Raw genomic sequence first — 24819 nt, forward strand, 5'->3', positions numbered from 1 at the left:
AGTTGGTCGCTTTAATTTTTAAAATCTTCTGGTGTCTTTAATAAATTGCTGAAACAGCTTCTGAATTTCTGCCCCAGTGGCAGAAGGACCATCAATAATTTCCAACACACAAAGGAATAAACAAACGCGTGTATGCAGTCGACTGGTATCCGTTTTCACTCTTCGAATCATACACGTAAGTCTCAGAAGCCGTGAACCAGTCGTGTGTAATTGAATCGACGCGTCCATTTCATAATACGCTAAGATTAGGGGTGTCAGCTTGGTTAATGCATCATTTCTTATTTAAGTTCTAATCAGCGGTTGTAGGCGTTTATAATAACAAACATTTCGTAAGATTTATACAAGTGATAACAAGTTTTATTAATCCATTCATTTTAATAGTCGGTAGATACTACAATATTTAAGAATGTAGCGACTGATCACCCGCCACCCCGTGTACAAATAATGAAAGCATCCAATTCAAAACGCGAGGTTTTTGTGTAGTGTGTATAACCGACTACGGCTGCAGAATATACAGTCTCTGGTGTTGATGGAAAGGATTGTTTACCTAGAGGCAGCTTGGTAAGAAAAAGCATTTATCATAAAATGTATTAATTTAAATCACAGTGTATCCATGTTTCTCGTATTCTTAAACAAAAAAATATACGCTGGACCCGTGCCTGTGTTCTAGACAGGAATGGTACAAAACTGACAAACTGAAAATTTCAAGTGATTTGAATGCATATTGACGAAACTATCAGCATTTTACTCAGTTTTCAAAAAAATCCTTATTTTTTTCTGGTGGTGTTAGCAAATTTGCCATAAATTATTGATTATGCAATTAATTGTAATATTTCTTACAGAATATATCTTTTTATAACACAATGGTAATTTTAATGTTTTAATTTCTACAACTTAATTATTTGTCCATGGGAATACGAGAAACTCTTGGTCCATTTCTGCGGGTGAGGATATCGAATACAGAAACAAAATAATTAAATGGGATAATTTCAGTAACATTTTATGACTCCATCTGAAAGACAAGTAAATTTTCTACAAAACAACACCCAAATGCTGTTTATGAAATTGTTAATCTGTTACTCGGAATAAAAACAACCCCTTAGGCCCCCGAGAATATGAGAAAACAGGATAAAGATATTTAGGCTGGGACTAGCTTGGATGTGACTTGGGAAGAGTATTCCAGTAGCGGATAGCAAGTAGTAGGGAAGAAAAGAGTCGAGATGGTGCTGTGTTTGAGACTGGGGTATGAGGAAATTAAGGTTTCTAGTGTAACAGTCTCAGGAAAAATGTGCAGCCTCGACCGGGATTCGAACCACGGACCTTCGGCTTACCGTGCCAACGCTCTATTAATTGAGCTATCGAGGTGACCCGATACGAGAACCGCTACACACTTTCCCTCTTATTCAAGACATTGACACTCCTGGCCAATGTCTGCGGCAGACTGTTAACCGAATTCAGATGCACACCCTAGCCAAACTGTTTCGCCCCGCATGGGCTCCAAGGGTGATAATCCCGGATGAGCCCCCAGATGTAACAGTCTCGGGAAAAATGTGCAGCCTCGACTGGGATTCGAACCTCGGACCTTCGGCTTACCGTGCCAACACTTGTCTGCACAATAGCAGCTTTATTTATAATTTGATTTTTACCAAACTGGCACACAACTTGTATCACCATAAGATCTCGATTCCTTTCTTGAACTGGTCAGATTCCATTATGGGTTCCAGAGTTATGGCCCCTGAAAGGGCCAGAATTAGCTATTTTGACCTTGTCTGCACAATAGCAGCTTCATTTATGATTTGAATTTAATCAAACTTGCACAAAACTTGTGTCACCATAAGATCTCGGTTCCTTTGTTGAACCGACCAGATCCCATAATGGCTTCCAGAGTTATGGCCCCTGAAAGGGCCAAAATTAGCTATTTTGACCTTGTCTGCACAATAGCAGCTTCATTTATGATTTGATTTTAACCAAACTTGCACAAAACTTGTATCACCACAAGATCTTGGTTCCTTTCTTGAACTGGCCAGATTCCTTCATGGATTCCAGAGTTATGGCCCCTTAAAGGTCCAAAATTGGCTATTTTGGCTTTTGCAGCCATATAGAGACTTCATTTATGGTTTTATTTGATACAAACTTCCAAAATATCTTCAACAACAATAAATCTTGGATTCCATGACAAATCAGATCCATTGTAGGTTCCAGAGTTATTTTATATCTGATTAACTCCCCTGATTGTAATCAAAATGGATTTATATCAGTAAGTACTTACAGGACTTATTTGAAATTTCATTATTGTCATTAGTTGGACTGAGCCAATGAGGGTAGATAACTATGGACTGATTTTATGTCAAATTACCTCCCTTTATTTCAAATTAAAATGGGTATATCTCCATAACTAATGAAGATATTGATCTGAAATTTCATTTATGTCAACAGATTTATTTGGCAGATCCTTCTTTTGTTAACTTACAATCATTTTTTGTTTAATTACTTCCCTTTTACATTACTATAAATAGCTTGTTTTTAGTAACTTTTTTATTATTGGCCGTAGGGAAAAACCGAGACCACTTTTCTGTGGTCAACATTGATGGTACCTCCAATTTTTAGGTGTATTTTGACATATCTTTACCTTGTAAGAATTTTTTTTTTCCTTTATGGTTTAATTTCTTCCCTTTGTTGTTCCTGTCCTTTGGACTTAGATATTTTTTCTGGGGACCTTCTTGTCCTCAAGTGCAATGATAACAGGTGAGCGATATAGGGCCATCATGGCCCTCTTGTTTAATTGATGTTAATGAAATTTGGTCAGAATGATTGCCTTGATCACATCTAGGTCAAGGTTGAATATGGGTTATCTTGGATCAAAAAGTAGGTCACTAGGTCATATCAAAGAAAATACTTGTTTAAACTCAGGAGAGCACATTTTTGGTCTAATCCTAATGAAAATTGGCCAGAATATTTGTTTCCGTGAAATCACTAGGTCAAACATGTTTACACTGTTATGGTGTGTTTCTCAGGTGAGCGACCTAGGGTCATCTTGGCCCTCTTGTTTAAAGAACCTGTTTGCACGATTTAATTGAAAACCTGGTTTTCCTAGAATTGCCATGATTTTTGTTTTATTATTTCAGGTATGACATGTTGCAAAGCTTTCTGTTTGATTAACAGATAATAAATACTGCAGGCACTAGCAAATTATACTTACCTAGCAGTTGCCGTATTCCAGCCATGGAGTCATAATCTTAGAATAAAGGTAAATTTGTCTCTGACACCTTCAAAATAATATTAAAAAATGCTGTCTTGTGAAAGTTTTTTTTTAATATAGACATTTTGAAACTTCTGACAAGCATTCAGCTGACAGTAACCGCATTAGTGTCCTGAAGTCACTCAGATACTTAGGCCACATTTAAAATTGTTTGCTGTCTCCCGACCCTACTTTTTAAAGTTGGGTAGGTAGGTAGGCAATTTTTTTTTTATTTATTTTTTTTGGTGTTGGGATTATACGTTTACCAGTATATATATATATGATCGTTTCTTACAGAATATTTCTTCTGAAAAAATAAGACAAATCTTCATATGTAGTATAAAAGGATGAAATCAAATAGTACAATTTAAACTTTCTTATTTATTGTTTTGCTTACATGTACTTGAAAAATATGCGGCACTTGTCATATCGCAACTTAAAGAAAAAATTTTGACCAGCATTGTCCAATAAAAACTTCTGGGGCGCAGCATTTTAAGTGGGTAGGTAGGGAGACAGCAAACAAACATATTTTTAACTTTGGCCTTAACTACAGAATTGAATGTTGACTCCTACTCTTAAGATTGCAGATTTATCTTTAAACAGTAAATAGGCTCAATTTAGCAAAGTACAGGAAAAAGTACTTGGCAGACAGGTAGTCTTCAACTTCAGTTATGCCAGGTAGGTAGAGGAGAGGCCTATAAATGTTCAAGGCACTGTGCATTGTTTGATTCACTTTTTGCAGTAATCTTCTGGAAAATAAATTGACCACAGAGACTTATAAATGGCAGATATTGTAGCTGAACACCTCCAGATTTTTAGCTCACCAGAGCACTTCTCAAGGTGAGCTTTTGTGATCGCCCTGTGTCTGTCGTCCGTTGTCAGTCGTCGTCAACAATTTGACTGTTAACACTCTGGAGGTCACAGTTTTGGTCCAATCTTAATGAAACTTGGTCAGAATGTTACCCTAAAAAAAAACTTGGATGAGTTCGATATTGGGTCATCTGGGGTCAAAAACTATGTCACCAGGTCAAATGGAAGGAAAAATTTGTTAACACTCTACTAGTCTCTAGAGGCCACATTTATGACCCTATCTTTGTGAAACTTGGTCAGAATGTTTATCTTGATGACCTCTAGGCCAAGTTCGAATCTGGGTCATGTTTGGTCAAAAACTAGGTCACCCAGTCAAATCAAATGAAAAGCTTGTTAACACTCTAGAGGCCACAATTATGACCCTATTGTTGTGAAACTTGGTCAGAATGTTTATCTGGATGAGCTCTAGGCCAAGCCCAAATCTGGGTCATGTTGGATCAAAAACTAGGTCACCCGGTCAAGTCAAAGGAAAAGCTTGTTAACACTCTGGAGGCCACTTTTAAGACCCTATTTTCATGAAACTTGGTCAGAATGTTTATCTTGATGATTCCTAGGCCAAGTGTGAATCTGGGTCATGTCAGGTCAAAAACTAGGTCATTAGGCCAGGTCAAAGGAAAATCTTGTTAACACTCTAGATACCACATTTTAAGTTTAAAACTCATGAGAATTAGTAAGAATGTTTGTCTTGATGACCTCTAGGTCAAGTTCGAATCTGGGTCATGTGGGTTTAAAAACTAGGTCACCCAGTTAAATTAAAGGAAAAGCTTGTTAACACTAGAGGCCACATTTTTGACCCTATCGTTATGAAACTTGGTCAGAATGTTTAACTTTAGGCCAAGTTTTGGATCTGGGTCATGAATGTCGGGTCAAAAACTAGGTCACTTGGCTAGATCAAAGGAAAATTTTGTTAACACTCTAGAGACCACATTTTAAGTTTGAAACTCTTGAGAATTGGTCAGAAATGTTTGGCTTGATGATTTCTAGGTCAAGTTCGAATCTGGGTCATGTGGGGTCAAAAACTAGGTCACCCGGTCAAATCAAAGGAAAAGCTTGTTAACATTAAGAGGCCATATTTATGACTATATCTTCATGAAACTTGGTCAAAATATTTATCTTGATGATCTTTAGGCCAAGTTTGAATCTTTTGGGGTCAAATACTAGGGCACTAGGTCAGATCAAACGAAAATCTTGTTAACACTCTAGGGGCCACAGTTTTTATTCAATCTTCATAGAACTTGGTCAGAATGTTTGGTATTATGAAGTCTTATATGATTTCGACTCTGGGTCATGTAGGATCAGTAACTAGGTCACTTAGAAAAATCAAATTAAAAGCTTGTTTATACTCTAGAGGTCACTTTTTTGCTCCAATCTCACGAAACTTTGTCAGAATGTTTGTTTACATATAATCATGGACAAGTTTTAATCTGGATCATTTGGGGTCAAAAACTAGGTCACAAGGTCAAATGAAAGAAAGTGCTTGTTTACACTTGGGCCACATTTTTGGTCCAATCTTAATGAAAATTGGTCAGAACATTTGTCTCTATGAAATTTCGGACAGGTTAAAAATTAGGTCCGGTTGGGTAAAAAACTGGTTGTTCCTAATCCCCGTACCATACAGCCATATTCGGGAACACTCGGTTTTGTACGGAGAATGGCGGAAACCGCTGTCTATTTTTAGAAATATAATTAGCAGTTATTCTTTAATCATAAACTACGAAATAGTGCCTCTAGTGTGGTGAAATATAATAAATAAAAATATATGCACATATTAAGCTTACTACAACAGAGAACTTTTATATCGAAGTGAGAATTTTATGTATTGATTTGATTATATAGATGCAAAAAGTAGCCTTTGAATACCTATTTTGTTTAACATGAGTTGCTTCGTTGATAGAAGTGTGCATGTGACAGAAGAGCCTTAAGGTTAGCAGTGATTTAGATATCATATAACATGACAGTTCATGATAATTTGAAATTAATCAGAAACATTCTGAAAATAAACGAGAAATTTTAGAATAGAATCTTCGATATATGACCATTTTGTGTCGATTCGCCGTAAAACCCAACTCACTCACTCACCCACTCACTCTTTTTGAGGATCGCCATGAAGATCGCTATGAAAACAAAAATCCCAAGTAAAAATCTTTGTGTTTTTAGCTTTTTATGTTTACTTTATGCTTTATTTCTTTCAGGTCTCGGTGTTTAGGTGAATCTGAGGAAAGTCCAAAATATTGCAACAGTTTTACTGTTCCAGTTGTTAAAATTGTAAGCAAAGACGTATGCTGGCTTAAACACATCAACAAGACAACAAAACACTCATTTCATTCAGCTGCAGATACTTCTGTTCTCAAATATGTATTGACAGTACCTGTGTCAGATGTACTGGCAAACATGTTATATCTTCATTTTTGTCGAGCCCGCTTGCGGAAGCAAAGATAGATGTCCAAATGGCTGTTCTGTGTATGTGCGTGTGTGCGTCCGTCCGTCCGTCAGGATTTGTTTGTCCGGACCATAACTTTGACATGCGTGGAGTAATCTCGTTTATAATTGGCATGAACACTTTTCTGTAGTACAATATGCCTGTTACATCCAATTTTGAGGTGTATTTAGACCTATCTCTACTGGTAAGGATTTTTGTGTGGACTTAGATTTTTTTAAAGATTTACTTCCCTTTGTTGTTACTATGAATAACTTATTTTGTAACTTTTTGCAATCATTTTTTATTTGGCATAAATGTTTGCCTCAATGAGACAGGGTGTCATGTGCAACTCCTAGTCCTTTTGACAGCTGGCGGGCTTGACATGTTGCCCATGGGCATCTAGTGTAAAATTTTCCTATAAACTGACTCTAGTACAACCAAGTACTGTCTGATAAGAATGTGTTATGGCGGATCTCGCCTCATAAACATACATATACATATAGACAAACACACCAAGAACAGGAGTCTGCTGCAAACCTGCTTTATAAATGAAGGGACATTAGAGACTGGATTCCTTTCCCGTACCATGCTTATTCAGACTGTCCTTTGATCTTAACAGATAAATCTGTTTTAGTTGGACATTCATTTCTTTTTGTGGTTTTGCAACTTGACATTTTAGTTGTTTCTTAGAGTTAATGCTTTTACTTTTGAAAATATGAAAACAATATTATTTTAATGTGATTTTTGCATATAATGTATGTTTGTTTGATGAAATGTTTATCTTTGAAATTTATTTGTAAGTTAAAGAAATGTTCATATATATATAATATATTTGAACCCACTCGCTTAGCTCAGTAGTGAAAGGGCAGATCTACAGATGATGGGGTTGCGAGTTCGATCCCCAGGCGGGCCAAATGTTCTCCGTGACTATTTAATAAAAGACATTGTGTCTGTAATCATTCCTCCTCCAATCATGTTGGGAAGTTGGCAGTTACTTGGGGAGAACAGGTTTGTACTGGTACAGCTAGAATCCAAAAGCACTGGTTAATTTATTGTCCACCGTTACATAACTGAAATATTGTTGAAAAATGGAGTTAAACCCGAAAAAAATTAAAAACATATTGGAATACTGCGAAATCAGCTCATTGTGTGAGCATGAATTTTCGTGGTTTTAACCAGAAGGATTATTTCATGGGGATTTAATGAATGAATTTCATGTTTTGACAACTGGAATTTTATTTGTTCATAGGAATTAATTTTGTGCTTTTAACCAACCACAAATCTACTAAAATTAGTCCTGCACAAAAATTAATGATTTCACAGAATTTATCATAATTATGCTAACCCACAATTTTTTACATCTAGTGTGTTGATGTTGTGTATTTAGTAATTTCTGTCACCCTCCACATCATTTTTGAATATAAAATTTATATTTTGTTCTTTAATTTATGAGCTAGTTTGTGTTTTTAGCTTCTTCATAAATATGGGAAGTATGGACATTGGTTGCTTTTTCAGTGTGAGCTATTAGTATAGGGCGAATGGCCATGTGTCGTCCATTGTCCGTCGTCCACATTTTTACTGAAACATCTCTGAAACTACTGTCAGACTAATACCAAATTTGGTCTGTAGCATCCTGGTGAGGTCCTCTATCAAGTTTGTTCAAATGGGGGCATTTGGCCCCTTTTAGAGGTCGCTAGAGCTAAAAATAGAAATACCTTTAAACAACTCATGAACTGCCAAATGGATCTTCAACAAAAGAAAAATACATTTAAATGACTTCTTAACATGAACCGCTGGATAGATCTTCATCAAACTTAGTCTTTAGCATCATTATATGGTCCTCTATCAAGTTTGTTCGAATAGGGGCACTTGGCCCCTTTTAGGGGCTGCTAGACCTAAAAATAGAAATATGTTTAAATGACTTCTTATCACAAACTGCTTGATTGATTTTCATCAAACTTGATCTGTAGCATCATCATTATATGGTCCTTGCCAATTTTTTTTAGAAATACCTTGAAATACTTTTCTCTTCAGATGGCTCGCTTTAAGGTCAAGGTCACACTTAGGGGTCAAAGGTCATATGACTTTGTTTCTTGTGTATATTGCCCTGCATTGCGGTGCTCTTGTTTATCTTTGGCAGATCCTTATTTTAGCTCACCTGTCACATAGTGACAAGGTGAGCTTTTGTGATCACCCTTCGTCCGTCGTCAGTCCGTGCGTGCGTGCGTCTGTCCGTCAACAATTTTTTGTCTGCACAATAGTGGTTTCATTTATGATTTTATTTTAACCAAACTTGCACACAACTTGTATCGCCATAAGATCTCGGTTCCTTTCTTGAACTGGCCAGATCCCAGTATGGGTTCCAGAGTTATGGCCCCTGAAAGGGCCAAAATTAGCTGTTTTGACCTTGCCTGAACAATAGCAGCTTTATTTATGATTTGATTTTAACCAAACTGGCAAACAACTTGTATCACCATAAGATCTTGATTCCTTTCATGAACTGGTGAGATTCCATTATGGGTTCCAGAGTTATGGCCCCTGAAAGGGCCAGAATTAGCTATTTTGACCTAGTCTGCACAATAGCAGCTTCATTTATGATTTTATTTTAACCAAACTTGCACACAACTTGTATCACCATAAGATCTTGGTTCCTTTCTTGAACAACAATAAATCTTGGATTCCATGACAAATCAGATCCAATTGTAGGTTCCAGAGTTATTTTATATCTGATTACCTCCCCTGATTGTAATCAAAATGGATTTATATCAGTAAGTACTTACAGGACTTATTTGAAATTTCATTATTGTTATTAGCTGGACTGAGACAATCAGGGTAGATAACTATGGACTGATTTTATGTCAAATTACCTCCCTTTATTTCAAATTAAAATGGGTATATCTCCATAACTAATGAAGATACTGATCTGAAATTTCATTTATGTCAACAGATTTATTTGGCAGATCCTTCTTTTGTTCACTTACAATATTTTTTTTTTAATTACTTCCCTTTTACGTTACTATAAATAGCTTATTTTTAGTAACTTTTTTATTATTGGCCGTAGGGAAAAACCGAGACCACTTTTCTGTGGTACAACATGGATGGTACCTCCAATTTTTAGGTGTATTTTGACATATCTATACCTTGTAAGAATTTTTTTCTTTTTGGTTAAATTTCTTCACTTTGTTGTTCCTGTCCTTTGGACTTACTGTAGATATTTTTTCTGAGGACCTTCTTGTCCTCAAGTGCAGTGATAACAGGTGAGCGATATAGGGCCATCATGGCCCTCTTGTTTCTCCTTATCTCTATTTACTTGACGGATTCGATTCGTACTAATTTGTGTGGTTATTTCTCACCATCACCCACATCATCTGACATAAGATCCATAACTTTGGCACCAATATTTATGATTTATCCCCCCTTCCACTTAGATTTTCAGTTTAAAGTTTGGGTGCACTTTCACTCTATATCTGTTATTAATGAATGGATTTGATTCAAACTTTAACTAATTGTTCAACATCATCACCCCCATCATATGACACAAGGTACATAACTCTAAGCACAAATTTTTCATGAATTATACCCCATTTTTACTTTGAATTTCAGGTTAGAGTTTTGATGCAATTTCACATCATCTCTGTTATTACAGAATGGATTTGATTCAAACTTTAAGTAATTGTTCAGCATCATCACCTATATCATATGACATAAGTTTGCATAACTCTGGCACATTTTATATCATGAATTATTCTCCCTTTTTACTGGAAAGTTCAGGTAAATGTTTTGTTGCACTTTCAGACTATCTAAGTTGTCACTAAATTTAATTAATTAAATTAACTAAAGATGGTTTTTTACAGGTTTTAAACAATTCTGTTTGTATGTAGTGGTTTCATGTAATTTTCTAACCTTTTACTTATTTCATGTGTAAATTTCATAATATTGTCACAACAAAATATGTTCCCTATATATCAAGTATTTCTTAATATTTTTGACACAGTCTAAAGCTATTGTGCAATATCTTCCTCCACACTTTGAATCATTAAATAATTCAGTGACAGCTCCAGTTTCCTCAGATGTGCCCCGTTTCACTATCCTGCCCCCCACCCTCCTCCCAAATTCTTTGAAAAATGTTCCTTATAATGAGACCATATGTCATGCGTAAGATCCAGACTCCTAGTTACAATTAGAGGTTAATGTTAACATGCTGTGTTTCTTATCTGGTCCATTACTCTGCCGTTGTTGAAGGTATTTTGAAAATTCTTGGCATCCCATAATGAAATGAGGTTTCATACACAAGACACATACCCCTAGCTACAAGTTCAAGATCACACTTAAAAGTCAAAGGTGCTGCTTGTCTGTCAGTTTTCAAGGGATTTGAAAATAATTTGACTCAAACCATACTTGGCCCAAATGTTCACCACATCGAGATGACATGCAGAGCACATGTTTCAGATGGCTGCCTTCAAGGTCAAGGTCACACTTAGGGGTCAGAGGTCATATGACTTTGTTTCGTGTCCGCTCTGTAACTCTTGAACTGCTTGAAGGATTTTAAAGAAACTTGGCACAAATGTTCACCACATTGAGACGATGTTACAGAGCACATGTTTCGGATGGCTTTCTTTAAGATCAAGGTCACATTTAGGGGTCAATGGTAATGTGACTTTGTTTTCTCTGTATATTGCCCTGCATTGCGGTGCTCTTGTTTTTCTTTGGCAAATCCTTTTAATACGCCCGTTTGAAAAACGGGACGTATTATGGGAACGCCCCTGGTGGGCGGGCAGCGTCCACAGACTTTGTCCGGAGCATAGATCTTCTACATGCATGGAGGGATTTTGATGAAACTTGGCACAGTTGTTCACCATCATGAGACGGAGTGTCATGCACAAGAGCCAGGTCCCTAGGTCTAAGGTCAAGGTCACACTTAGAGGTCAAAGGTTAAATTCAAGAATGACTTTGTCCGGAGCATATCTTCTTCATTTATGGAGGGATTTTGATGAAAGTTGGCACAAATGTTCATCATCATGAGACGGAGTGTCATGCGCAAGAACCAGTCCCTAGGTCTAAGGTCAAGGTCACACTTAGAGGTCAAAGGATACAAGAATGAAAACTTTGTCTGGAGCATATCTTCTTCATTCATAGAGGGATTTTGATGAAAGTTGGCACAAATGTTCATCATGAGACGGAGTGTCATGCGCAAGAACCAGTCCCTAGTCTAAGGTCAAGTCACACTTTGAGGCCAAAGGATACAAGAATGAAAACTTTGTCCGGAGCATTTCTTCTTCATGCATAGAGGGATTTTGATATAACTTGTCACAAAGGTTCACCACCATGAGTCGGAGTGTCAGGCGCAAGAACCAGGTCCTTAGGTCTAAGGTCAAGGTCACACTTAGAGGTCAAAGGATACAAGAATGAAAACTTTGTCCGGAGCAATTTCTTCATGCATAGAGGGATTTTCATATAACTTGTCACAAATGTTCACCACCTGAGCCGGAGTGTCGTGTGCAAGAACCAGGTCCCTAGGTCTAAGGTCAAGGTCACACTTAGAGGTCAAAGGATACAAGAATGAAAACCTTGTCCGGAGCATTTCTTCTTCATGCATAGAGGGATTTTGATATAACTTGGCACAAATGTTCACCACCACGAGACAAAGTGTCATGCGCAAGAACCAGGTCCCTGGGTCTAAGGTCAAGGTCACACTTAGAGACCAAAGGTCAAATACTAGAATGACTTTGTCCGAAGCATTTCTTCTTCATGCATGGAGGGATTTTGATGTAACTTGGCACAATTATACACCATCATGAGAGGAAGTGTCATGCGCAGTTCCTTTCTTTAGGATTACTTCCCTTTGTTGTTACTATAAATAGCTTATATTGTAACTTCTTCATTACTAGTCGTAGGGAAAAATCGTGACCACTTTTCTGTAGTACAACATGCTACATCCTATTTTGAGGTGTATTTTGACCAATCTCTACCTGTAAAAAATTTGTGTGGACTTACAATTTTTTTTATTGATTTTTTTTTTTTTTTTTTTTTAAAAGATTAACTTCCCTTAGTTGTTACTATAAATAACTTATATTGTAACTTTTTTATAATTGACCGAAGGGAAAAACCAAGACCACTTTTCTGTGGTACAACATAGATGCTACATTCAAATTTTAGGTGTATTTAAGGTATCTCTACCTGGTTAGGAGTTTTTATGTTGATTTAGAAAAACAAAAGAATTACAATAAATCACTACCACAAAATTAAAATTCCATTTGCAAATACAGTGCTAGTGTAAAGAAATTTGCTGTGACGGGCGTATTTTATGACATTCTGGCACTCTTGTTTATTTATGTTAGACTTTTGTGTTATATTTATTATGTTCATAAGTATTTGTTTTGGTATTTTTTTAAATAAATATATTAAAATATGTGTTGAAATTTTCAGTGATATTTGTATTTTTTGCAAAATGATATTAAGTGACGTACGAACAAATGATAGTGAGAAATGAAAAAGAATTTTTAAAGCAGTTTGGAATTTTGTTCGTACGTCCGAACAAATCTGGGCTGTTCGAACAGAATATCGGAATTGAAAAATAATATGGACAGGATTTGTTCGTACGTACGAACAAAATTCCAAATTGCATATTTTTAAGAATAAATTCTTTTTCAGTTCTCTCATTTTTTGGTACGTATGAACAAATGATAGTGAGAAATGAAAAAGAATTTTTAAAGCAGTTTGGAATTTTGTTCGTACGTCCGAACAAATCTGGGCTGTTTGAACAGAATATCAGAATTGAATAAAAATATGGACAGGATTTGTTCATACGTACGAACAAAATTCCAAATTGCATTTTTTTAAGAATAAATCCTTTTTCAGTTCTCTCATTTGTTCGTACGTACGCACAAATCCAGACTGTTCGTACGTACGAACAAATGATAGTGAGAAATGAAAAAGAATTTTTAAAGCAGTTTCGAACTTTGTTTGTACGTCCGAACAAATCTGGGCTGTTCGAACAGAATATCAGAATTGAAAAATAATATGGACAGGATTTGTTCGTACGTCCGAACAAAATTCCAAATTGCATTTTTTTTTTAAGAATGAATTCTTTTTCAGTTCTCTCATTTGTTCGAACGTACGAACAAATCCAGGCTGTTCGTACGTATGAACAAATCATAGTGAGAAATGAAAAAGAATTTTTAAAGCAGCTTGGAATTTTGTTCGTACATCCGAACAAATCTGGGCTGTTTGAACAGAATATCAGAATTGAAAAAAAATATGGACAAGATTTGTTCGTACGTCCGAACAAAATTCCAAATTGCATTTTTAAGAATAAATTCTTTTTCAGTTCTCTCAATTGTTTCGTACGTACGAACAAATCCAGACTGTTCGTACGTACGAACAAATGATAGTGAGAAATGAAAAAGAATTTTTAAAGCAGTTTTGAATTTTGTTCGTACGTCCGAACAAATCTGGGCTGTTTGAAAAGAATATCAGAATTGAAAAAAAATATGGACAAGATTTGTTCATACGTACGAACAAAATTCCAAATTGTATTTTTTTTAAGAATAAATTCTTTTCAGTTCTCTCAATTGTTCGTACGTACGAACAAATCCAGACTGTTCGTACGTACAAACAAATGATAGTGAGAAATGAAAAAGAATTTTTAAAGCAGTTTGGAATTTTGTTCGTACGTACGAACAAATCTGGGCTGTTCGAACAGAATATCAGAATTGAAAAATATGGACAGGATTTGTTCGTACGTACGAACAAAATTCCAAATTGCATTTTTTTAAGAAAAAATTCTTTTTCATTCTCTCATTTGTTCGTACGTACGAACAAAATGATAGTGAGAAATGAAAAAGAATTTTTAAAGCAGTTTGGAATTTTGTTCGTACGTCCGAACAAATCTGGCTGTTTTGAACAGAATATCAGAATTGAAAAATAATATGGACAGATTTGTTCGTACGTACGAACAAAATTCCAATTGCATTTTTTTAAGAATAAATTCTTTTTCAGTTTTCTCAATTGTTCGTACGTACGAACAAATCCAGGCTGTTCATGCGTACTAACAAATGATAGTGAGAAATGAAAAAGAAATTTTAAAGCTATTTTGGAATTTTGTTCGGACGTACGAACAAATCTGAGCTGTTTGAACAGCATGTCAGAACTGAAAAATAATACGGAATATGGATTATTGTTCATACGTAGGAACAGCCAGGATTTGTTCATACGTACGAACAAAATTCCAAATTGCATTTAAAAATGTGAGAAATGAGCAAGAATTTGTAAATTTTATTTGGAATTTTGTTCGTACGTACGAACAAATTTTGATTTTCTGTTGCTGTGGTCTGCGATTTCTTCAATTTTTGCTGTGATTTTCACCGGTAAAAACACCATATAGCGGCAAAAAAGAGGGACAGACCGGAAGATCCTCTTTTATTCCGGAAGCAGATAAAACTATAATGAAAGAAATTATCATCTTTTACACCTTGCACTCATGAAACATGAAAATAATATATTTAAAAGGTAACTTACTAAATAAAGAATTCAGCAGTGTTTGAATGACGCCATAATCACACTTAAATGGCTGCCTCCATGATCAGCTATTTTCTTAAATTTCAAAGTTTCATATCTTCTTCCAGCGTTATAAAATTCTTGAGGATGGTTTTCATATAGAATTAGCTTATTGTCAGGCTTTCCTTACCCTTGAAATTACAAGTAATTACTTGTTTTGTTTGGATTAATACTTAATAAATTACAATTATTTAGGACAAGTAATTAAATATAATATTTTTATCATATCCTGCCTTCTAATTTCCATTTGTATTTTTCAGAAAAATAAAACGTTTCAATGCAGCAAAGTTCATGGTGGGCCTAAGCAAACAAGACTAATAATGTGTTTCCTACAAGTTGGCCTGTGTATATAAAGTGACACTACTGTATTCACTCAGAAATCACTGGTGTATTGGTTATGCCTCATTTATCCAACACAATTTGTTCGTTCCAATTGCCAAATATGTTACACCTTTCGTTTACATGCAACATCAATCCAACTTAGAAGACTAGTCACTTTTAATTTAATAGCGTGTAATCTATTAGACTTATTTGCCTCGTAAAACATTAACCTCCCGAACAATGTCATTTATAGGCAGGCAGCATAAGGTAGATAATCGGTAATCAATATTTACGTATAAATAGTTGACATTTCACCAACCGGCCACTTCGGTGCCGTTATTATTCCCGTTCTTGATGCAGTATTACGGTGAACGCATATGTTAAAAGTAATAGGCTACAATTCTGGGCACATGTGAGAAGAATCTGTACGAATTTCTCACACATCTTTCTTTAATAAATGTTTTGATAATTCACCTGCGAAAGAATAGCTGGTTGTATAAAATAAAATGCATATCCACAATTCTGAATTTAGATGAATGTGTGCATTTTACATGTAATTGCAAAGGTCCAGTGCCTCTACCAAAGGTAACAATACTATAATCGACAGTGAGACGATGTATGATTATAAGCCATCTTAACGAATTTTTGGAACACAATCCAGCCATCATATCTATATAGCAATGCATATCAAAATATAATCAAAAGTCAATAAAAAATTGTACATCTACTTACTGATATTTAGTAAAGTACTTTCAATTTCACCTTCAACATCTCAGTGATTTCATCATGTACAGAAGTATTGTAGACAACATTAAAAACAAAGAAAAAAACTGACCGTATAAAAACACCTCTAGTTACCTTCTATTCTTTATTTATTCATTCGTGTGTCCCTCACTGCATTATTCCAACAAATTGAATATACCATTATCAGGCCTAAACGCAATTTTGTTCATTAATATGTCATTATTTACAGAATCAAAAGAATTAAACATATTTTTTACTTTCTTATATCCAAAATAAAATGTTACTTTCTAATGAAATAAATTTGATCAAATGATGTACGTTTAAGCAATTTACCAGGCATCATCCATGCATAAACAGACACTAGTTCAAATATATAGTAACAAACATTACATGGAATGTCAAAATTTTCGTCGACAATTCATTACATATTCAAATGTAGTAATTGTTAAAACATTTCCTTTATAATGCCTTCTTAGTGTTATATGCTGTCGTGGGAATGTTAGTAAGAAAACTTATTTTATGCAATATGATAATTATCATACAATATGAACTGCTACGATTGATAAATCAAAAATTGAAAATTACGAGCTCAATTTATAAGAAAAAATCAAATGACTCATTTCAGAAAAAATTATCTTTGTATTGTTACACAATATCATAGTTATATATTATCTCCGTATTGACAGGAACAGAGCAGCTAGTGATGGAACTGAAAAGTATTATTCAAAACGGAAATAAAGATATTTCGACTGGTAAGTTTGAACTCCTTTTCAAATTACTAGCTAGAAAGATGCAGAATGAGAATAAACAAATTATTTGCAGTTACATAGCCTATGTCAGACATCATATTTTTATGCCCCCGAAGGGAGGCATATAGTTTTTGAACCGTCTGTCTGTCTGTCGGTCTGTCGGTTAGTCAGTCTGTCGGTCTGTCCGCAATTTTCGTGTCCGGTCCATATCTTTGTCATCGATGGATAGATTTTCAAATAACTTGGCATGAATGTGTACCACAGTAAGACGACGTGCAGTGCGCTAGACCCAGGTCCGTAGCTCAAAGGTCAAGGTCACAGACGTTAAAGGATAGTGCATTGATGGGCGTGTCCGGTCCATATCTTTGTCATCGATGGATGGATTTTCAAATAACTTGGCATGAATGTGTACCACAGTAAGACGACGTGCAGTGCGCAAGACCCAGGTCCGTAGCTCAAAGGTCAAGGTCACACTTAGACGTTAAAGGATAGTGCATTGATGGGCGTGTCCGGTCCATATCTTTGTCATCGATGGATGGATTTTCAAATAACTTGGCATGAATGTGTACCACAGTAAGACGACGTGCAGTGCGCAAGACCCAGGTCCGTAGCTCAAAGGTCAAGGTCACACTTAGACGTTAAAGGATAGTGCATTGATGGGCGTGTCCGGTCCATATCTTTGTCATCGATGGATGGATTTTCAAATAACTTGACATAAATATGTACCACAGTAAGACGACATGTCATGCGCAAGACCCAGGTTCGTAGCTCAAAGGTCAAGGTCACACTTAGATGTTAAAGGATAGTGCATTGATGGGCGTGTCCGGTCCATATCTTTGTCATCGATGGATGGATTTTCAAATAACTTGGCATGAATGTGTACCACAGTAAGACGACGTGTCACACGCAAGACCCAGGTCCGTAGCTCAAAGGCCAAGGTCACACTTAGACGTTAAAGATCATTTTTCATGATAGTGCATTGATAGGCATGTCCGGTCCATATCTTTGTCATTCATGCATGGATTTTAAAATAACTATGCATGAATGTGTGACACAGTAAGACGAGGTGTCGCGCGCAAGACCCAGCTCCGTAGGTCAAAGGTCCTAAACTCTAACATCGGCCATAACTATTCATTCAAAGTGCCATCGGGGGCATGTGTCATCCTACGGAGACAGCTCTTGTTGATTTTGTGTCAGTGCCTTTTAACTGAATGAACTTTGTTTAACTTTTAATCTCCATGTATCGGCAGTATAGTCTATTGTCTAAATGACTCTATAAGCGTAATAAACGTATTCTCACGATTATGTTTTAAGTTATAGTTGGAGAAGTGACTGTAAGCGGTAGAAACCCAGAAGCGGTAACATCAGCAGCAGCAACCTTAATTGCGCATGCTAAAAGATCAAAAGGATTTGTTGAAAGGTTCAGTTCGGCTTTAGAGTCCAGCAGACAGGGGATAACAAACATAATATCTACCGCATTTACTCGTGTTAAAGGTTTCTTCTCAAGTCAAAACTTAGCTCTGACTCAAGATGAACAAAGCGCTTCTCAAAGATGTGTAACATCACTCGTTCAGGACATTCAAGATGCCGGAGGTGAAGTTATAGATGTAACGGAAGGTTCCGTGCTCTTACATATTCGATGCCATTCCGTTGTTGTGCTGTTAAGCGTATTGAACTATTTTAAGAGTACAGTATTAGAACAAAGGTTGAAGGATATAGCAGAATGTTTAACAGAAGAAACAGGATCACAAATATACTTGTCAGCATGCATTCAAATAAAACCACTACAGGAAGCCTTACAAAATATACGTAGGTATCTCTGTGAAAACGTACTATATTTGTTATAAGATGAAATGTTTTGATGCAATTAATACCATTCTACACTTTGAAAGGACGGTTAATGTCAAGCGGTATAAAGATAACTCGCAATATTACTGATGCATTTATTTGAAAAATGGCAAAAGCTGCTCACTGTTTACACATTCACATAAAGATAACACATGTAGTGGTATGCGATAAATCGGTATGATTTACATTTTGAGAGGGATCTATTAGGTAAAATATTAAATCTTGATATTCTTCCTTTTCTTTTTTTGGTTGGGTTTAATGTCGCACCGACACAATTATAGGTCATATGGCGACTCTTGATATTTCAGATGAAAAACAAAGTAATATGTTTACTGAAAGAGTACGTTTTTCCATAAAATGTCGAGATGCTGAAGGTGTTCTAAACGTCGTCAACTTATTCGAAGGTTCAAAAATGTCTGACAATATCTCCACATTATCAAACAGTTTATCAAGTGTAGTTGCAGGACCTGTTACGTTGAGAACATCCGTTGATTCGTATACAGTACAAAAGTATATTAAAGAAGCAAGAGATAAACAAAAAGAAACTGACCAAAGCGGTAAGTGTATTTGTATGACTGGAATTAGTATTTTGTAATACAATGTATTACTTTTATTACTGTAAATTTTTAAAATCAGTTTTTACTATCGGTAACATGCATCGATTAAATAAAACGAAAAAGTAGTTTATAACGCAAGAATTACAGTAGATAAACAGTGTTCATTTCTGTTGATATTAAATTACGTGGAAAATTGTATCTAAAGGTATGTTTATGCTTGATAATATTCTGTATCCTTTACACCGATGTGCAAAAACCATATACGATTAGAAATTGTTTATGTCCCATCGTGGAACACTCTTTATCTTTGGTTTTGTTTTACTCTTGTATCATAACAACATTCTGTGAAACTTTCATTGAGCACGAACCAAATACGTATTTGATTAAGTCAAGCCAATAAAGTCTAAGGTTAGAAATACACAAAAATGTTATCCTGATAAATAACTATGGAAGCATAAATAACGTCTCGTCGTGACTTCATATTTTTCAAAACTACTTTAATACCGATTTTGTTTGGCGTAGCTGTCTAAGCCAACGCTGTACATTTATAATCATTCAGCCAATAAAAGCAACGGGACCGGAAATAAATGAATACATTCATACGTTTAATTTGTTGAAATGAATGTAATTTTTCACAAATAGTTTCGTTACATTTCAACAAAGTACTACAAAGATGATGTAAGTACTGTCTCTAATGACGTTTAGTGGAGAATCACAAAAGATTAGTGCAGACAGGAGGTATTTATACCCATAAAATTGGAGCTTTACCTGAGTTATAATTTTTTTAGTACACGAGTCTTGATAATCGAAATATGTGTAACAATTTATGTATAGTATAGTTTATGGTCGGGGTGAGCTCTGCTATATCCGTAAACTCTGTAATGTACTTGTGGCTTGATTAAAGCAAATAGTAATAAATTAAGGTATTGGATCACTAATAGAGAACCTCCTTTTTGAAGAGTATTTAATTCCTACCATAAACCTACTTTTACTGCAATTCTTAGGGGGCGTAAGTTCAAGCCCTACTGGGACCAAATTTTTTTTCTCTTTATTTTCCTTTTTTACTAGTAGGTTTTTACTTCTTTCAAGACTTATTATTGATGTTTTGTACAAAAATGGAAAAAGATGAATCTTATAAGCGATTTTTTGGTGTTCAAAGAGAATTTACTACTTAAACAGAAGGGGTAGAGTTACACATCTTTAAAAATATTTAGTTACGCACGGTGAAAGTTCTCTATTTTGCTTTCACTCTTAGATTATATATTGTGGAAGAAATTTAGGTAGGTTTTACGTCTGCCCTAAGGTTATTTTTAAATGGAGTTAGCAAAATTCAAAACAGAAACAAAGCATTTGACCTTATTTTTTCAATGTTGAAGTATGAATTCTGTCTCATTAAATCCGTTTACTGGAGGCACCATAGAAAAAATGATATTAACATTTTTATTTTGTGTTTTATGATTGGTTACCAATAGTTCGATGTTTCTTCGATTGAAATTAATGGTAAAATGAGTTCTCTGCAAACGTTTTGGATAGTGGCTATCACTTTGAAATTTGTCTCTACTTGAGCTTGAGGAGATACCATAAGTTATTTAAAATTTATAAAAAACGGCACGGTAAAAGTTGTTTAAAATTTGCAAAATAGTGCCAAACACGGTTACCTTTCAGAATATACCAAGCAAAGGCCATTTTGTAAACATTACTATTAGTGACCTAATACCTTAAATGCAAGCGTTTGATATGAATTTACTTCAAAAACTACCGTGTTTTTGCTGGTGTGTATACCGAAAAATGTGAGAAATACAGTATTGATCTGAAATTGCACAGTAATATCTTTGTAAGGCGTCATAATTTATTCAAGAAACAAAAATGAATTTCTTACGTAAACAACGCTTTATCTATACAGCTATTAAACATTTTCAATACACCAATTTCGCACCAACGCCGAATATCTTTTGTAAAGAAAGTTCTTTTTGTCATTTATATCTCTACCTATTTTTCAGGTCAATGAGGTACTGATTGAACTATATTTTGCATTAATTTAATGACTGAAATGGTTTTAGTTAATTAGAAATGAAATTTAAAACATATTATGTTGTTTGATAATTTTCCTTTAGACTAAATGATATTTTCAGTCGCTTAAGTGTGTTTATATGATTCATTTATGGAAGCTTCTGCACGAACTAAACTAAATAATGAATCTATTTTTCTCGCATCTTTGTCTAAAATACCAGTCTTAATTTTATTTTGAATAAAGTTTCAAAAAGACTTTTATGCGACATCTTTTTCAATGCCGGTGTAATGAAGTATTTCGACCCCCATAGAATAATGACCCCCGGTCATTATTCTATAGAATAAGTGACCCCCCGGTCATAGTATTATGACCTCCAGATCATAGTACTATGACTCCCCCACGTGAAGTAAACTGAACCTCACGAAGAATATTGACCCCATAAAAAAACGACCCCCGGTCATTTGGTCAAATTTAGTGATAACTCATATATCTAAGGCCTAATTGCTGCATTTTATGCCCCTTCTCGGAGAGGGGGGCATATAGATTTGCCTTTGTCCGTCCGTCCGTCCTTCTGTTTGACCATTAGCCCCAGATACCATCACTTGACATAGAAATCAGAGCATTCCGCAACTGGGGAATCTATTTCTAGACGCTGTATCTTAGTGTATACATTTTTTTCAGGAAAATAACAATTCACAATACGTTTACACAACACACCAGTGTCAATAATCCTTGCAAACTTCAGTATGAAGTAATTCTGCACAAGAAACTGCTAGCATAGAATTTAGTATTAATAGAAGTTGCAATACTTAGCAGTGGCAGTAAAGTACGGTAGCGGCAACAATAGAAAGTAGTAGTAGTAGTAGTAGTAGTAGTAGTAGTAGTAGTGGCAGTGGTAGTGGCAGTTGCAGTAGCAGCAGCAGCAGCAGAGGAATAAGTGACAGCAACAACAGCAGCAGGAGAAGAAGAGGTGTGTGTGTGTGTGTGTTTGTGTTCGGGTTAAACGTCTTTCTCAACAATTTTTCAGTCATATAAACGACGGAGAGAAGAAGAGGTAGATGTACAAGACGTATATTAGTGGAAGCAGGTATAGTAGTATCAGTAGTAGCAGTTGTAGTAGAAGTAGTAGAAGCAGTACCAGTAGTAGAAAAAGAAGAAGACGTACATGTAGTAATAGCAATAGAAGTAGCGGCACCAGTAGTAGTAGTACAATCAAAATGTTAACTAATGGCAATGGAGGGTATTAGAGTTGTAGATCTAGTAAAATTGTCCGTTAGGTTTGGTGGGGATCACTTTTTAATAGATATTATCGTCGAAAGTCTTTTTAGGAGCCGGTGTTTTACACGTGAAGAGTAACTTTTTTAAATAGAATAATGTCCGGGAATCGATATTGTATGAGAGTTTGAATGTAGTAATTTCGTCAGTGAGTATTTTACATGGAAGGAGTCACTTTTTCTATAGAATAATAACCGGGGTCGTTATTCTATGATATTCGAAGGGAGTCATCTTTAGGGAGTCAGTATTTTACTTGGATGGGTCAGTTTTGCTATAGAATAATGACCGGGGGTCGTTATTCTATAGAGTTTTCAAAGGGAGTCAGTTTTTTATAAGGGTGGGGGGGGGGGGGTCAATATTTTACAGAAAAGGAGTCACATTTTCTATAGAATAATGACCGGGGGGTCTTTATTCTATGGGGGTCGAAATACTTCATTACACCGGCATGATTTAAATAGCATGCAACCAAACCAAGAATTAATAAGTTAACTTTAGTACTGAATACTTATAATGGTCAATATTTTCTTGAACAAAACACATTCTTTCCATAGATATTCTTTTATATTATCGTCTGTAATGAACGATACGCGTAAAAAGATACTGAAACGGTTTTTTAAATAATTTTTAACAAATACAGAGATGAAAATAATAGAAAGCAAGACGCGTGAGAAAATTCACCGAACACGAGGGTCTTCAAACCGCAAACCATATTACCAATATCCTAAGTACAAAACTAACCATCGTGTTGCAAAATGCAACAGGGCTATTGTTTTTGACCGTCTTAACTCGCCTAATGATGATTAAAACATGTACAGAATTTCGAGGCTGTAAAAATTTACAGAAAAGACGAATCAATCAAAAGAAATCAAGAAAAAATTCTTTTTCCCTAAGTACAATAAAAGACTAATTCTGACAAATGGACCAGAAAATTCTCTTTCCTAATCTCACTAAACGAATGGTTGTTTGGGAAATAGATTTAAGTTTTGCGTGCTTTGTTTCCAAATAAAACACGGTTTTGAGCTCAGATTCGTTGTAATCTTATCACGAAGGCCGAAGGCCTGAGTGATTAATTACGACGCATCTGAACGATAACACGTGTTTTAATTGCCAACATATCACGCAAAACCTATTTCCATTCTAACACGTTCGAAATACACCAGGAAGGGATACTAATCTGGAATCTTTTTAGGCGGAATAGCCAAAATAATTTTTGCGAAACGTAATTCAATCTACAAGACAATACACGGTTAAATCCTCCTTTGTTTATATAAAGAAATTCTTAAAAGTGTTAGAATAATAAGTTGACTATGTCTCTTACAGTATTACAAGTGTGCATAAGAAAATTATAATCAAGAACCGTGATTTCTAAATTGTGATTGAAACAATGACCAAACATTCAGTTTACCAAACAATTCAGCTCGGTGACATTGTCCTAAGATTTCTCTTTTCATATTACAATAATAAAACAAGCTGCCACAGCTGAACCGCTGTCTTCTGAAATTTTACAGACCAACTCCATAGGCCACTGTACGACGTTCTTTTTCCAAAACGAGGCGCTTCAACCGGAGTACATTATTTTAGTTTGCTTAGGGTAGCATATTTCCGTTGCAGCTGAAGTGCTTGACTACTTATTTCAGAACATCTTTGAAGTCATTTAAACTACTGTGAATTATTAGCTTTTATTCATGGCAACAACAGAATCTTCTATCAACCTATTGAGACCTCGACAACTGGACTGGTTTTTAAGTTTATGCTCCTGTGCATATTTCCCGGTCGCAGATATGCACAGACGCGATGGAATATTCGCACAAATTAAAGCGACGGACTGCATTTCACAACCTTCTTATAGATTTATGACAAAACAACAAAAAAGTTTAAAGAGGCACCACAAAATAACTGTATTCTTTTGTGTTTCCATGATGGTAATTATACATGCTTTGCATAAAGAAAATGAGAAATAACAAGTATCTAGTTACAAATTGACAGTGATATGTATTAGGCCAAGACAATGTGTGTAATGTCCTAACATTTTACTGAATAACTGTAGCAATATGTACAGAAATCAGTGACTGTATATAGTGAAATTACAATCACATTTTGTTTCTAGAGTGTAAGATAGTTATTCATCTATGTTTTAGAAACTATGCTGAAAAGAGATTGACTGAATAAGTTTGCAGATGAAGTTGTCAAAATACATTTATTCAGGAATGGCCTAAATTGTCCACCTGAAA

General features: G+C 35.4%; 1 protein-coding gene and 1 long non-coding RNA gene across 2 annotated transcripts in view; both read left to right on the top strand.

Annotated features, from left to right (window-relative positions):
* The window catches only part of LOC123558299 (uncharacterized), a 37601-nt gene extending 16291 nt beyond the window's left edge, over positions 1-21310 (top strand). Inside the window, exons 2-5 of the mRNA XM_045350178.2 lie at positions 16835-16900; positions 18212-18706; positions 19054-19302; positions 21303-21310. Coding sequence (XP_045206113.2) covers positions 16835-16900; positions 18212-18706; positions 19054-19302; positions 21303-21310 — 818 coding nt within the window. The remainder of the gene's footprint in view (positions 1-16834; positions 16901-18211; positions 18707-19053; positions 19303-21302) is intronic.
* Positions 436-7976, top strand: LOC123539402 (uncharacterized). Its single transcript, XR_006683969.2, has 3 exons — positions 436-561; positions 3126-3247; positions 6301-7976. It is a non-coding gene; the product is annotated as an uncharacterized LOC123539402 (long non-coding RNA).
* Positions 21311-24819: the final 3509 nt, after the last annotated feature.

Source organism: Mercenaria mercenaria, chromosome 5 (genome assembly GCF_021730395.1).
Source record: "Mercenaria mercenaria strain notata chromosome 5, MADL_Memer_1, whole genome shotgun sequence".
Classification (NCBI taxonomy): domain Eukaryota; kingdom Metazoa; phylum Mollusca; class Bivalvia; order Venerida; family Veneridae; genus Mercenaria; species Mercenaria mercenaria.